This window comes from Corapipo altera, unplaced genomic scaffold (genome assembly GCF_003945725.1).
Source record: "Corapipo altera isolate COAL_440 unplaced genomic scaffold, ASM394572v1 48b, whole genome shotgun sequence".
Classification (NCBI taxonomy): domain Eukaryota; kingdom Metazoa; phylum Chordata; class Aves; order Passeriformes; family Pipridae; genus Corapipo; species Corapipo altera.
The window spans coordinates 15,136,774-15,151,021 of record NW_020884884.1 but is presented as its reverse complement, the minus strand read 5'-3'; the positions used below and the strand labels follow the sequence as shown (position 1 = coordinate 15,151,021).

Here is a 14,248-nt window from a genome sequence, read left to right as displayed (position 1 = left end):
ATAGTATGAAGTCATATTTTTAAATAACTAATTTCTTAGCATTCAGATCTTCATGTGGAATTTCTGTTAGGCCATTGGTGTCTTTTTTCACACTCTTCTGAGTACAGAAGACCTGGGAAAATTTGCTTCTAAGCTATTCTAGTAATTTAAAAATGTCATCCTTGTGGCAGAGGTTCTAAGATCATGATGTCATGAGGCTTGAAGATATGTATGTGCAGATTCTGCAGACAGAATTGAACACAGTAAGGCTAAAGGGCTCTTTATAAAGAAGCAACAATGCAATAAAAGATTACAGCAAAGGACATAGTTTTGAAGGTCTCAATTTCCTAGCATTCCACATACATGTTAAATGCATGCCTTTTTTCCTTCCCTCCTTACTGGTTCTTAAAATTCTTCACATTTCCATATTTCTTTTACTGTTCATGAACCTCCTGAGAAATATACCTGGAAAACCTTTAATATACATGTTATGTATGTATGTAATAACATACGAAGGCTCACTGAATTATCTCTAGTTTCCACTCTTAGACCAGTCACCAAAAAGTACCCAAGGAAAAAGCCTTACTTGTAATCATCAATTTAGTCTCTGAATTATTAGTATGAGGTAGTAAATATACCTGAAACATTTTTGCAACTGCTCATCATACTACGTTTTGTCACATGCGTGAGGCACTCAACCGTTTTTACTTGGAAAGTTGCAGTTTAGTGAATAACAAAGCTATTTTGTGGGTAGAAAAGCTGTGTTGATGCACTGCTTCAGAAACCAAATCTTCATCATGTGCTGTCAAAGAATACGAATGCAGAAGTACGGACAAAGCGTTCCACTTTGCGGTTCTATGTTTTTGAGATTCTAGCAAAGTTTTTCTCTTAAGCTCTACATTAAGTAACATCCTTGTTTCAGTGGTTTGTGTTGCCAAACCGTTTCTAATGAAAGGCCACAAGGACGTGTTCCAGGGGATTTTGAAAAGTGAGGGTAGGAATTAAAAATTTCTGGAGCTCTGTTTCTTTTAAATAGCTCACTAATGACAATTATCTTTATTATAAAACCTTTCATTTGGAAGGGGTGCAGGGAGGGCTCACAGACTGCAGATTTGTTGTTTTGGATCTGGTATCTGAGGGTTTTCTTCTTTCTTGAGCACTGTCAAGTTTGATTAGTATTAGGGAAGCTTCTAAAAATGGTTTGACCAAGAGAATTTTTATATGAAAGGAGTTGTTTGGAGAACAATTGTGAATGAGATTAACTGGTGACAATCACAGCATTTATAAATTATTTGGTTTGTTTTGAAGGTTTTGTCTCGTGGTGTCTTTTGTTCAGTTTTTAGTGAACACACATTATTTACAAAAGCAAAGGAGAAGGAGGAATGCAGATAGTGTGATGTCATACTAAACACAAACTCTACTCAGTGGTCATATGGAGCCCAGTTCATTAAAAGAAACGTGAAAAAAAACCAAATGAACAAACAAACAAAAGACGCTCTAGTGCTTGTTTGAGATCCTGGGTAACAGAGCATTGCTTTAGTAGTTTAGTATATATGGCAGTTCAAAATTTTTCTAAGATACAAATTTTAACACTTAGGACAACCATGTAAAATGGAAAGCTCTGCTACAGTGCTAAATACTTTTTGATGATTAGGACAATTCACTTGCAGTTTGAAATAACTTCATTTAAGAACTGGGCACAACCACGCATTAATGATTCATTACTGGTTAATGGGCCCTTTAATCCGGGTTTTGATACTAGTTTCATTTTCATTGCTGTAGTGCTAAAACTTACACAGAAAAAGGAGATGGATTGTTATGATGAAAGTGTAAGCAAAGCCAGAACTCTATGAGAATACGGATAATTTTTCAGTTGCTAAATCCTACTGACTAAGGAAATTTTTTTATTCATGTGCAAACAAAATATCATTGGCTCTAAAACTTTTTATGACTACACATGATGTTTATGTGAAGTAACTTTTTTGACTTTGAGTAAATATCTTGTTAAACTGACAAGTCATACATCTGTATATGAATCCTCAGGACCAGTTCTTGTTCCTTGTCAAAAGAGAACACAGTTGAATATTTTTCTTACACCTCTTATTTATTTTTTTTATTACAATGCTGTAGTAGTGGAAATATCAACACTTGTTGGTGTTTTGCTAGCAAATCATTATAGAAGACCTGATTCATTTAATAATGGGGTTTCACCCCTCATATTCCAAATCATTAATATAATATGAATTTCAGAACTTTGGGACTCTTAATAGTTGATCATATTTTCTATTATCTAAAGTGACTAGAAAATAAAAGAAAGAACAGCCAGTTTGTCATATAATAACAGTTTCTGCCTTTTTGATTGGTTTGGGTTGTTCTGTCAAAGACTTCCTGTATCTGATAAAAACTTACTGTTTTTTGGGATGCATTTTAATTCAGTCATTCTATAGAAGAAAAATTGTTTTAGGAAATTACATATCACAAATGCTAAACTGCATATGTTTTAATTTTAAGTGTAATATACTTGGATACTGTCATAATTTTTACATTGTTTTCTGCCAGTGATTTGCATCTTGATTTGTGAGGATGACCCCCATCCTACTTTTGCTAGAGCAGTGGTATATTTCTGTGGTTTGTGACTATCACAGGTCATCGTTGACATTCATTTTATTACTCTCTTGATATTAATATTGCTATTAATTTGATTGCATTGTAAGTATTAGTATCACATGGACAAAAATGCTGAAACATTAAAGTTGCCAAATGACAGACACACACAAGTTAGGAAGTACCAGTATGAAGGTGTTTGTGTGACTTTTACTGGCCTATCTTCAATGCATGCCTCTTTAGACTTTCATTTTGGTTTTATCCTTATTTCTTCACCAGTCTCTGTGTCTCATGCATTGCACAGAACGGGTATTGCTCACTTAATAAGCCACAGCTTTTCTGGGTTTTATTTTCTTCTAATTCACCATGTCTTAATTTACATGTGCAGTTTCTCCTTTTATTGAGAAGGAACTGAGGCAAAGTGAAACTGCTTTCTAATTTTCAGTGTCCAGTTTGGGACATGAAGACTCACAATTTTTCCAGGGACACCTGTTATTATGTAGCATTTCATACATGCATACGTTGAGTTCACCAGCAGCTACACATGGTCAGCATTTCCACAGGCCAGATCCCACATTCTCAAGCCCGTGACTCAGAAAATATGGCCATTAATGAGTACTTGTAAAAGAGTTTGATGGAACTGACTTGGCTAGTAATTTACCAGAAGTGCATTATAAACAGAGGTTCCCAAGGTGATATTCAGTTACATTTCAGTTTCCATCTTACCCACTGTACATCTTTCACTTTCTACAGGTAGTTAAATGGAGGTCCTGTAAGCAACAATGTCTTCCATTACCTGAATTAATTTGATTCAGCCTCTTTACTCATCTTTTTAGAACTGTACTATGAGATGAAATTGTCTTTTGGATGCTGCCAGAATTCCTATACCATTGCTTGTCACACAAGCCTGTTCAGGTAACCCAAAATTCTGCCTTAGGTCTTTGACCTCTTTATATTCACCAACATAGAATCTTATAGATGAGATTTTTAATCAGTTGAATTACTCCCCTAATAATGTATTTCTAAGTAAATTCTCTACTTGACATATGGTACTATATTTGTATTTTTACTGAACCATTAGGAAGGACCAAATATGCCATTATATATATTGATGTTGATTTGAGTTGAAATAAAAACTCTCTCCTTCCACTTTTTTAAGGTGCTGGCTATTCTGGTCAGAGCAGTAGTGGATGGTGTGGCAGATCGTGCTGGAGATGCAGCAAGTGGATTGAAGGGAAAATTACAAGAGCTCTTGGGCAGGGTCACTTCACGAGTGACAAATGATGGGGCCATCTGGAGACTTTATGCCCAACTTTACGGAAATGGAGAGAATGATAATGGGGAAGATATTGAAAAGGTAAATGTGTTGTGAGGTATAACTTTTTACACTTCTGATAGAAACCTTCTGTTTTCTAACAAACTATAGTACTTGCTATATTCTTATTCCAGACGTATTTTGCTTTAGTGTTTTTATAAGCTATTTTCTGCTTTTCGCGTTCCTACAGCACACATTTTTGTTACAACAGGAGCAAGATGTTTTACATCAGTTTTTGTCCATTAAAAAAAACCCTCTTTTTTTTCCCCAGTGTTTCATTTTCAAGCATCCTCTCATAGCATATGTGCATTCTCCTGGATTTGTATTCTGAAACTTTTCTTGGCAGCAATCTAATGTGTGTAATCTAATGGTGGTGTGGGTTTGGGGTTTTTTTTAATTGGAATCTTTGATTCTGGAGACAAGATATTACAGCTTCTGAAAAAAAAAAAGGGTCTTAAAAGCATGATCCAGTGGCAGCATAAGCCATCTGTATTCTACTTTGCAATCACTAAGGAAAAATGCATTTAAAATACTCTATACCACAGTTAGAGTTTCCAGATTAAAAAATGTTTTGGCCTTCATTAGCTTAAAATGGAGTTAAATAACAGTATTCATTCTGTTGAACCATTGGTTTCTCTTTACCTGTTGCTGGTGTTGCTATATTAACTTCTGTCTCCTGTCCTTATCGCTTCCTAGGGAGTCAAATTGTTTGCATTTCCAAAGTAACCACTCTGCACTGCTAGGAGTGTTTATTTTGTTGTATGGTTGAGTGTGCTTTGCATTTGATATTAAATTTCCAAAATTCAAATAGCTTTGCACACTCCAAAAATACTTATGGGTTGTCACATCTTCACTGAAGCTGAAAATACACAAGGTTGTGTATTCAGTATGTGTTCCCTAAGCAGGGTATGCCTTTGGCCTAGGCGAAAATGGGAGGATTGCATGTTGCTTAATGTCAGGCATATTAGGAAGATGGTTGGACCTACAAATTGTATGACTGTGGGGTTTAACTTATAATAATTTAGACCATACTTGTTGTCTCTTTGTGCTTTGCCCTGCGAAAAACCTTGTTTTGTCATTGCTACTATCTCCAATTCTTACCTTTTTTCCTTCCCTCTTTTTCTTTACAGCTGAAGTAAAAGGGATTTGACCTACTTAAAATTCAGAAATACAGACACTGCAATATCCTGTAATATATCCTCAGATTCTTACTCAGACATGCAAAGGAGCAGAGGCCCTGTCTATACTATAAATGTAATCATTTCAGAATCTGGTTACATCACAGTATTTTTTACTAACGGACTTAAAAACATGGTTTCAATTTGTAGAGTAGACAGGACTTAAACTGTTTTTCCTAATCAGACTGGTTGTGGAACATGCTTACAGCCCCTGCAAGACAGAATGATGTTTATAAATACTTAAAGTATGCTTACGTGTGTATCTAAATATCCTGGTATGACAGTACCACAGATACAGATCATGAGGGAGCAAAACTGCCTACAGCCACAGTATACATTAATTTACAGTGTAAAAATTCATTTTCAAAACACTGAATAATCACTCATTTCTGATATCATATTATAAAGTAAAAATTATAAACCCAGTATTTGTTTGCTTCACCGCCATAGACACCATCATGTGTCAGTCAGATATTCAGTGCATATAGCTGTCTATAAAAAAATTCTAGATGTAGAGTTGCGGTTTTCCACCTACATTTATAATGCAAAAGTTCAATGAATTCTGAAAGGGCCCTATTTACTATATTGTGGCATCATAGGACAAAGATATGGAAGAGATCTTTAATAGTGTCATGTACCTCCTTACAAATATAGGGTTTTACCTTTACTCCATACCCTTCTATTCTGCACCTTATACAGTGCAGGTTTAATTATATTTAACCAATTTAGTTCCTAACATTGCATTTGAAAGAACAATCTTGTATGCCTGGCTATTGTAAAGAGTGGCTTGGTTGTTGGTTTTTTTTTTTTTTTAATTTTCTGCTCTGCTGCTATAACTGATGCCATATGAATCACTAGACTACACATACAATTCGCAACAAGGCTCTGTAAATTGAATCAAAGTCAGACAAGGTTTACGAGTTAGGAGTGTAAAACTGCTGAAGTGTTGAGTTTGTGGGGTTTTTATTTTTTTTTCTTTACCTTAGCATATATTTACTCTCATGCTTCAGTGTATCTGAACTGCCACCTCATTCAGTACTTCTCTCTTCCCTATGCTGAATGCAGTCCAGTCTACACCTTTCCCACCAAGGAATCTTTCCAACCTTCAAGTTTCCTGCTGATACATACCAAGGCTATGAAATCCCTCTGTTCCTTGAACTTTCCCCAGCTCATAACTGTTTCCTTTCAGGATAAATCCGGGTTCCAGAAGTGCAAACAAACAGCTCATAAGACTTTGAATTCTTTCCCCTCCCTGACATCTGTCAGCAAAACCCCCCTCATTTGCTACTCTGACTCAGACATGTGCAGACTGAAATCAGACTGCTGTAAAAACTGTTGTTCCTTCTCTTGGAAGTTCTTGCCTCTGCTGGCCAGAACTGCTACCAGTTATAACCTAGATTGTTATGAAAAAAAAAAAATAATTCACTCTAGTTTGACTTAATATCGATACCTTTGCTACAATTTACAAAAGCATGAGCGGTTCAGTCCCCTGTGCCATAGTGATTGAAACTCCAGTGGGAGAGAGAGAGTAGAAGCTTCTGAGATGACACCTCAGAAATTCAGAAGTCTTTATTGTGCTCATGTATATGTACCACACTGAAAATTTGTTATTCTTTTATATGATGTTTAAACTCTTCAAAAAGATAACTGGAGAGTTTTCATTGAACCAAACCATGCATGTAGCTTCTGGTATATAGTTGTTTCACGTTTTTGACACTGTAGAAAGAAAACAAAACTCTAAAGCAAAAACTAATTTCTTCTGCTTAAGTTTTTCTTTTTTTTTCTTTAATGGGACCCTCCTTCCGTATTGTGTACATTTATTTTTCCTGTTCACACTGAGAACCAGAGCAGTTAGGCAGCTAATAGCTGCGTCTGTAAAATATATTAATTGCCAAGAATATATATACAGGAAGAAAGCTTTGATGTATTCAGTTATAATTTTTTTAGGTACAAATTTGCTATTTGAAGTGTGAATGCAAGTATTTTTCTGTTTTTCATGTGCATTTAATTACGATGAGTTGGCAAACCTGGGTCACATCCATCAGTCTAGACAGATTTTTAAAAGATAAGAATTAGACACGTTACTTTATATGCCACTCATACTTGAGATGCAATATTGGTGAGGAACATCTGTGTTACAGCTGGCGCTTAACTGTTGCAGAGAAGGACAGTACACCAACTCGCAGGAAATCAAGCATAGTAAAGATACACTCATTTTCCAGGTTGACCATTAATTTCATAGATACTTAAAACTAAAGTAGTCTTCTAGTTTGTTTTCTCACATATTGATAATTTTTTTTCCTCCTCACAGTCACTGCAGTGTCTCACTAAAGCACATAAATGTGAAATTCAATCAAGTGATTGGGAGAAAGATGTTTCTTCTTTTAAGGAGGTGGTAAAAGGAGCCATAGAGATTGCACATGGTATGTTCACCTGAAAAGAAATGTCATTACTCATGAATAGTGTAACAAATATTTATTAAGCTTAGTGGCAAAATAATATTCTCCTTTACCCATTACATTTATTCCTACTATTGGGAGTCCTTTAACAGAGAGTATCATCCTGATAGTGCAGACAAAAATATACTTGGAATGAGGCAGAAATTGTGTAGGGTGAGTCAGTAAACATATGACTGGTAATCATGGAATCAATTAATTTCATGATCTAGCAACTTCATAATGCAAGGGAAACTGCATCTGCAGTTCATCTCAGTCCTCAGATATTCACATAAGTTGTTAGATTGAATGTACCAGTCAGGAGATGGATGAGACTTCAACTTAGTAAGATTACTCACTGTTTTGTGATATTTATGTTTAAGAAGGATACATATACCTGTTGAGTTAAGAGTTATCTTCTTAAAATTACTTGGCACTTTTTTTCTTCATGTTTCTTTTTGGGGATATTACATTTAAAAATTGCCTATGGAAGGTATCAAGATCTTTAAATGTTTTTGTTTAAAGATTATTGCTGGAGTGCTAATGCTTTTTTGTTTTGGGGTCCTTCTGTATTTGGATTCTAGTGGCTATAAAATGCAGTAAGAACAAATCTAATCATCAGGAAGCTTTGCAGATACTTTCTTCAGCTCGGCTCAACTTACGTGGCTTGTCATCCAAAGCAAAGGTAGGAATGTTTGAAAGGTAGGAATTTTTGTTTGAAAGCTAGGAATCTTTGTTCTGTTGCCAGAAATCATTTCTCTGTTTTGAATCAATTATAGATCAAATAATACCTGCCTGTTTCAGTGCACCATCAGGTGGATATTCATCTCTATGCTGTTAAGGATTCCAGTTTTAAATAAACTTTTATTTCCCTTCTTCCTGCTGGGCTTTGACTGAAATAAGTTTAAGAGCAGCATTGACATTTCGGAGTAAGTTAGAATATTGCCTAAAATGTTGGGCAAACCGATCTGAGCATTTGAAAGAAATCAGTCATTTCAAAGACCTACTTTTTATGTGAGTGGTCCTGGGAGAGGCAGGAGAGTCTCAGAAAGAATGGCTCTAAACCTGCAGAAAGAATCAAAATGTGTCAGGACTACTTTGTGTCACTTGAAGTGTTTTAAAAAGAGTTATTTATTAAAAGATAGAACTTATTACCCTACCAATTCAGATATTAATTACTTGGAAATTGTCATCATATTTGAATCATCTGTTTTCATTCAAAATACACTTCATGTCTTAAAGAGGGATTCTTCCTGCCTGTGGAGGGGGGTTAGCGATTGTGAGTTATAGAGCATAAGTTTTATAACATGTGCTTCTGTTACAAAGTCTTGATTAATCATCAGTGTGCTAAACTTGGTTCATTCTCTTTAAGTCCTTTAATTTTAAGGATAAAAGCCTAGGAAAGTTACATAAGCAGACACAAGCTGGATATGTAACTCTGCTTTTAGATACTGGCATAGGTATGACTTTGAATGTGTTGAAAAAAGCCACAACTTATATTTTGTTGTGACTCACAAAATATATTTTGATTTTGGGGTTTTTTGAAGTGCATAGACTGAGTATTACTGTGCAGAAAGCAAGACTATGTGACATAAATTATAAGAATGCAAGTATAGATAGTTTATATTATGAAAGATCATGCAATATCTGAAAGATGAGGAATGCATGAGTCTAGTAAATTGTACTCTTAATTTCTGAAGGCACTAATAAAGAGAACATCTATACTATTGGCAGATAATGCTGCCTCTAAGTTCTATGGTACTTCTCAGAAAACTGACATGTTAGAGATTAAGCTGTTTATATGACCTCACTGTTTTTGTATCCCTTCCAAGATGCCATCGTATTTTTAATTTGAAGTCATATTGAATTTTCAAAGTGTGTTGTAGTTCAAAAATTCAGTCATGTTCTGTCAGTTCCAATGAACAAACAGTTTAGCACTGTTTACGCCTGTCCAAGCTTGACTGTAGCATCTCCTTTTGCTGCCCTGTGAGTCAATATGAGTGTGGGATTTTTTTTCATTTTTTCTTTTAATAGAGAAAAGCACTTAAAAAATGGACTAAGAGCAGACTCACTAGTTAAGATTTCAGAAGAAATAAAAGAACAGTGAAAGTAACTTTTAAAAGATAAAATTCCAAAATATTGTAGTCAGTGCATGCAATTGGAACAAATCAGTAGGTTTTTTAACAAGTGAAACAATGTTGCTTCTCAGACTTCTTGCCTTTCATGGGCTCTCCATCTTTGACATTTGAGCTCTGGTGGTGTGCCGGACTGGCAAATGCATCCACAGTCTGCAACTCAAAAATATGTTGTTCATGGGCTTCTTTCTATATAGAGCCTTCTGGGCAGCCACATACTGTGGCCCTTGCCCCCATGCAGCATTTGGAGTTGTGAAATCCAGGTGGGATCTGTGAAAAAGAGAAAGATTATGGAGATGTATCCTAAGTGCATGAAATGTAGGTACTGTTTTGGGGAAACATGGGGCACGAAGCCCAAAGAATGGTGGTGCATGAAACTTCCCCAGGCTGTCTGGATGAATAGATGTCTTTAACTTGGGGGGGGGGGGGGGGAGCAGAACAAATAATTATATTATGCTGATTTATTTAGCTGTCTTAGCCGGAAAGAACCAAATTTTTCTCTCATGTTCCCAGTGTGAGATTTTGGGGCTGAAAGTCAGAAGAGTTTCTGTACTTGTAGCAAACATGTTCCTATTTTTATGTAAGATGTTCCTTTCTTTGGTGACAACACTGTTTTGGGGCACATTGAAAACCTTGGTTCAAGCCTTTTAAGAACATTTTTGTGTGTATGCGTATCTTTATTGTCCCATTATGCTTTGATGATATAATGATGTACAGATGTACTCCAGAGCAACTTTTGTTTTCTTGGTTTGTTTTTCTCTCTAAATGTAGGCTTTTTGTTGTATGTAGTCAAATGTAGTCAAATGAAGTTTGAATCACTCTACCTTTACATAATAAAGGGGAAATGTATGTTTGGGTGTCACCCCTTCCCCATGTTTTTGTGGAGTGATACCTCACGCAGCCTCAATATTAGTTGAGTCAAATGACGGGTTCTGGTCTTGCAGTAGCCTTGGTCCCAGTGAGCCCAGACTGGTCTTACTGCCTTTCATACTTTCTGGCCGCCTTCACAACGTAACTGTAAGCAACACTAAGTAACTGTAAGCAACCCTGTAGCAGAACAGTGAGCAGCAATAGGTAACTGTAAGCAGAATAGTAAGCAGCCCACCAGTCCTCGGCCACAAAATGGCTCCCCAACTCCCCAGATAAAATGACCTCCAGGTAACTCCGCATGAGGCAACCATGGAACCCCTGCTTGTAATAAAACTATCTTATTCATTTCCTACAATAGGCAGTCAGGTCAGAACAGAAGCCCAGTGTCCACAGGAGGATTCATCCCCTTTGGCAGAATATCAGATGTGTGACACAGCTTTCAGGTCTCTATATGAGTATGTGTGTGCACCTTCTGTTAATTAGCCACAAAATAGCCTTTTATTAGAGAGAGATGCCATTGTAGTTAGCAAAAATAAGAAAGGCAGTATAGTGGTGATGAGCTTCCTGTATTCTGTCTCTACACTGAAATAGAGAAACTGTATGAATATTTTAAAAGTATTTATTTATAAAGTACTTATAAGTATTTTTTTTTTGTCATGCAGCAACTTTTCATAGACGTAACAAGTAATGAGGTTCACAGTGAGATAGCTGATGAGGTGGCAGCTATGGACAACATGATTGCTGAACTTCAGGAACTGAGCAACCAGCTGAGAGACCAGTGCTGACATATGGACCAGATTTCATGACAGGAGGACAATAATGACATGTTTCTTTTGCCACTGCTTTTGCTGATGAAATGGTAGCAGTTCTCAGGCAACAACACTTGCAATAAACATTTTTCTGTACAGTGCTGTTGTTGTGGTCAGCTTTCTTCAGAGTTCAGTCTGCCTAAGATTCTTTCTCATCTGGCTATGCTGTCTGACAAAGTTGCGTGTTTTGGTTCCTCAGCCCTAGATTTTTTGGAAGAGAGCTACTGGTATTTGTAAGGCAATTATGGAGGATTAGTTCCACCTGCCTGCATCTCATCCAGGCACTGGGATGCCATGGGATACCCCACCCAGGTTGCCCTGAGGGAGGAGGGAAGGTGCTGGGCTGGAGGGATGGAGAAGCATCCCTCCTCAGCAGAGGTGGGAGCTGAGCTCAGCTTACTGCCCGCTGTGGGCAGGGCTGGGGCCTGAGGTGGCTCGGTAAGTTGTCCCGACACTTTCCAGTTTAATTTGGTGTTAATTAATTACAGGGTGGGAGTGGGGTCCTGAGAGCAAGAATTTAATCTTTTTTGTTATTCTTGTAATACAGTCAAAGTAGCAGGCTGTTTGTTGCATTAGGATTTACAAACATATTACTTGAAGCAGTATTGGTTTATTCAAATATACATAACTTTTGTTCCATGAGCAATAGACTGGGACTTCATTTGGGCTTTTTATAGGCATGGGGATTTTCCCACTGACACAGCAATGAAACTGCAGTCTAATCTAAAATATTTACATCTGACTAGACCTGAGTGAGTTATTTTCATCTAGATGGTTTACATGGTTTCATTTTTAAGCATCTTTGCTACTACTCTGCTTAAAATTGGATTTTTTTCAGAGTTTTCCAGAAACCTGTGCGAAATAATTTCCTCACTTACATGGTTTTAGCTTGCTCTTCCCTTCATAAGAATGATGCAGTCTCCAAAAATATGGTTATCTGTATTCTGGATTTGCACAGTCTGGGCAGGTATGGGCTGTTACTGAATGGTAAGAATATGCTCCCTGAAGAGAAAAGTCAATTAATTGGATTTGAAGCACCAGTAAATGCATATTATTTTGATGCATGGAGGGGGAAACCATCTTGACGACTTTGTAAAGCTGTGTAGCTTCTTAGAATGGAGAATAAATTATTTGCTGACAGTATTTAAACATAAGATCCCCACAGAAATTACCATCTTAGCAACAAGTTTACCTGCTAGTGAAGGACAGCTGGCTCCAAAACACCTCTTCATTGAAATGGCCCAGAAAGGGAGGAGGCATTAAAGTTTTTGCAGAGTGAATTTCTTTAGCTGTTCCCATTTTGCTGGTGTGTACAGTGATGGGTCCACAGCTGAAAAAAAAAAGGCAGAGAGTTTTGCAACAGGCTGCCACCACTACCGTCTTTTTCAAATTATTTTTTTATGTGACTTAACCTTATTCACTAAGAAAAAGAAAATATCATTTAAAACTATGTATGTGTGTTTTCTCAGCACAGATGTTTTCCTCGTTTGAACCTCCCTCTCTTAGCAGATGCATGGAATGTAAACAACTTTGTTTTTCACATAATAGAGGTAAAACCTACTGTCTACAGACAGTGTGTTCCTGAAGAGTGGGATGACTACTGTTATGACAGCACATCAGTTTTCCTGTCATAATTAATGTAATAGAGGGGAGATGTCTGCAGAGACTTAAAAATACACAATTTAAATATGTACAGGCAATATTACATGGTGTGGAAGATGGACAGGCAGGAGCCGACTCACTGTTCAAGAGACTGGCTTTTCAGAACAGATAATGATGCCAGAAAATCTCAGGCACTTCATCCATGAGGCTGAACACCTGATGTAAATCTCTCTACCAGGTATGTACTTGCTATCTCTTTCTTTGTATTGGTGTAATTTTCATCTTCCTCAGGTACAAAGTGAGCCCATACTGCTTCTTTGGAGATCATCACAGAGGCCTTTTAAATCTTTACAGAACAAAAGCCACCTCAGTTTTGTATGGTATTAATTTTCTGTGCTCATGGCAGCAGCATTTGGTTCAGAATAGCTCCAGGAGACCATTGTCATGAAGACAATGTTTCTATAAAAGTTCTGGCTGTCAAAAAATCTGGTTAGTATTGAAAGAGGAAGGAAAATTTCCTAAAGACTGCAGACTTTTCAGATCTCCATTTTATGGGGAGCATCTGTCATCTTAGTTGGATCACTCCCATGACAACTGCAGAATCATCCAGAGTTTAGCAAAACCGAACAGTCCTTTCCTGATATAGTTGTCACGTCTACAAAAAACCTCTGTAATATCTATGTTATTTTCAAGTGCTCTATATACAGCACATGGTAGCGATTATTGCTTAGTGTAGCATGGACTCAATTAAGCAATATTTCGCAGGAATGGCTTATAGTTCACTTTCTTCAGTAGAACTTCAGGTACTTTCCAATCTTTTTTGTCTTTGATTTTTTAAGTTTAGTTTACCTATTTTGACATCTGTCTGCCATTGGAACTAATTTGGTGTGACATGGAGGTAAAACAGATAAGTCTAGAATTTTTCAGCTTCTACCAACCCAGACAGGGAAAGCAAGTGTCTCAGAGTTTTGAAGATGAGTATAAAGCCAGGAAGTATGATGTATAAAAAAGAATTTATTTCTGTGGTCAAATAGGGTTTGTTATTATGTCTTTGACCTAATATGGTTCAACCTATGACATATTTTCAGCCCCTGGTGGTTAGAACCCCTGGTGGTTAGAACCCCTGGTGGTTAGAATCAGAATCCCTCTGATTCACCCAGAGGGAGTTGTGTTGGGCTGGGTGTGGTGCTGAAAGGTTTTTTGGGTTGGGACATTACTCATTAGCAGAAGTGAATGTTCTTAGGGCCCATGGGGCCACACTGACTCAGGCAGGTCATCCTGAATACATGCCAGTAAATGTGTTCCATGTCACATTGTCCTT

The 14,248-nt window shown here is 37.0% G+C and overlaps 1 protein-coding gene across 1 annotated transcript in view; it reads left to right on the top strand.

Annotated features, from left to right (window-relative positions):
• Window positions 1–11,967, top strand: part of TTC27 (tetratricopeptide repeat domain 27) — a 123,447-nt gene extending 111,480 nt beyond the window's left edge. The window contains exons 17-20 of the mRNA XM_027641652.1: window positions 3,743–3,940; window positions 7,388–7,499; window positions 8,096–8,196; window positions 11,179–11,967. Coding sequence (XP_027497453.1) covers window positions 3,743–3,940; window positions 7,388–7,499; window positions 8,096–8,196; window positions 11,179–11,301 — 534 coding nt within the window. The 3' untranslated portion in view covers window positions 11,302–11,967. The remainder of the gene's footprint in view (window positions 1–3,742; window positions 3,941–7,387; window positions 7,500–8,095; window positions 8,197–11,178) is intronic.
• Window positions 11,968–14,248: the final 2,281 nt, after the last annotated feature.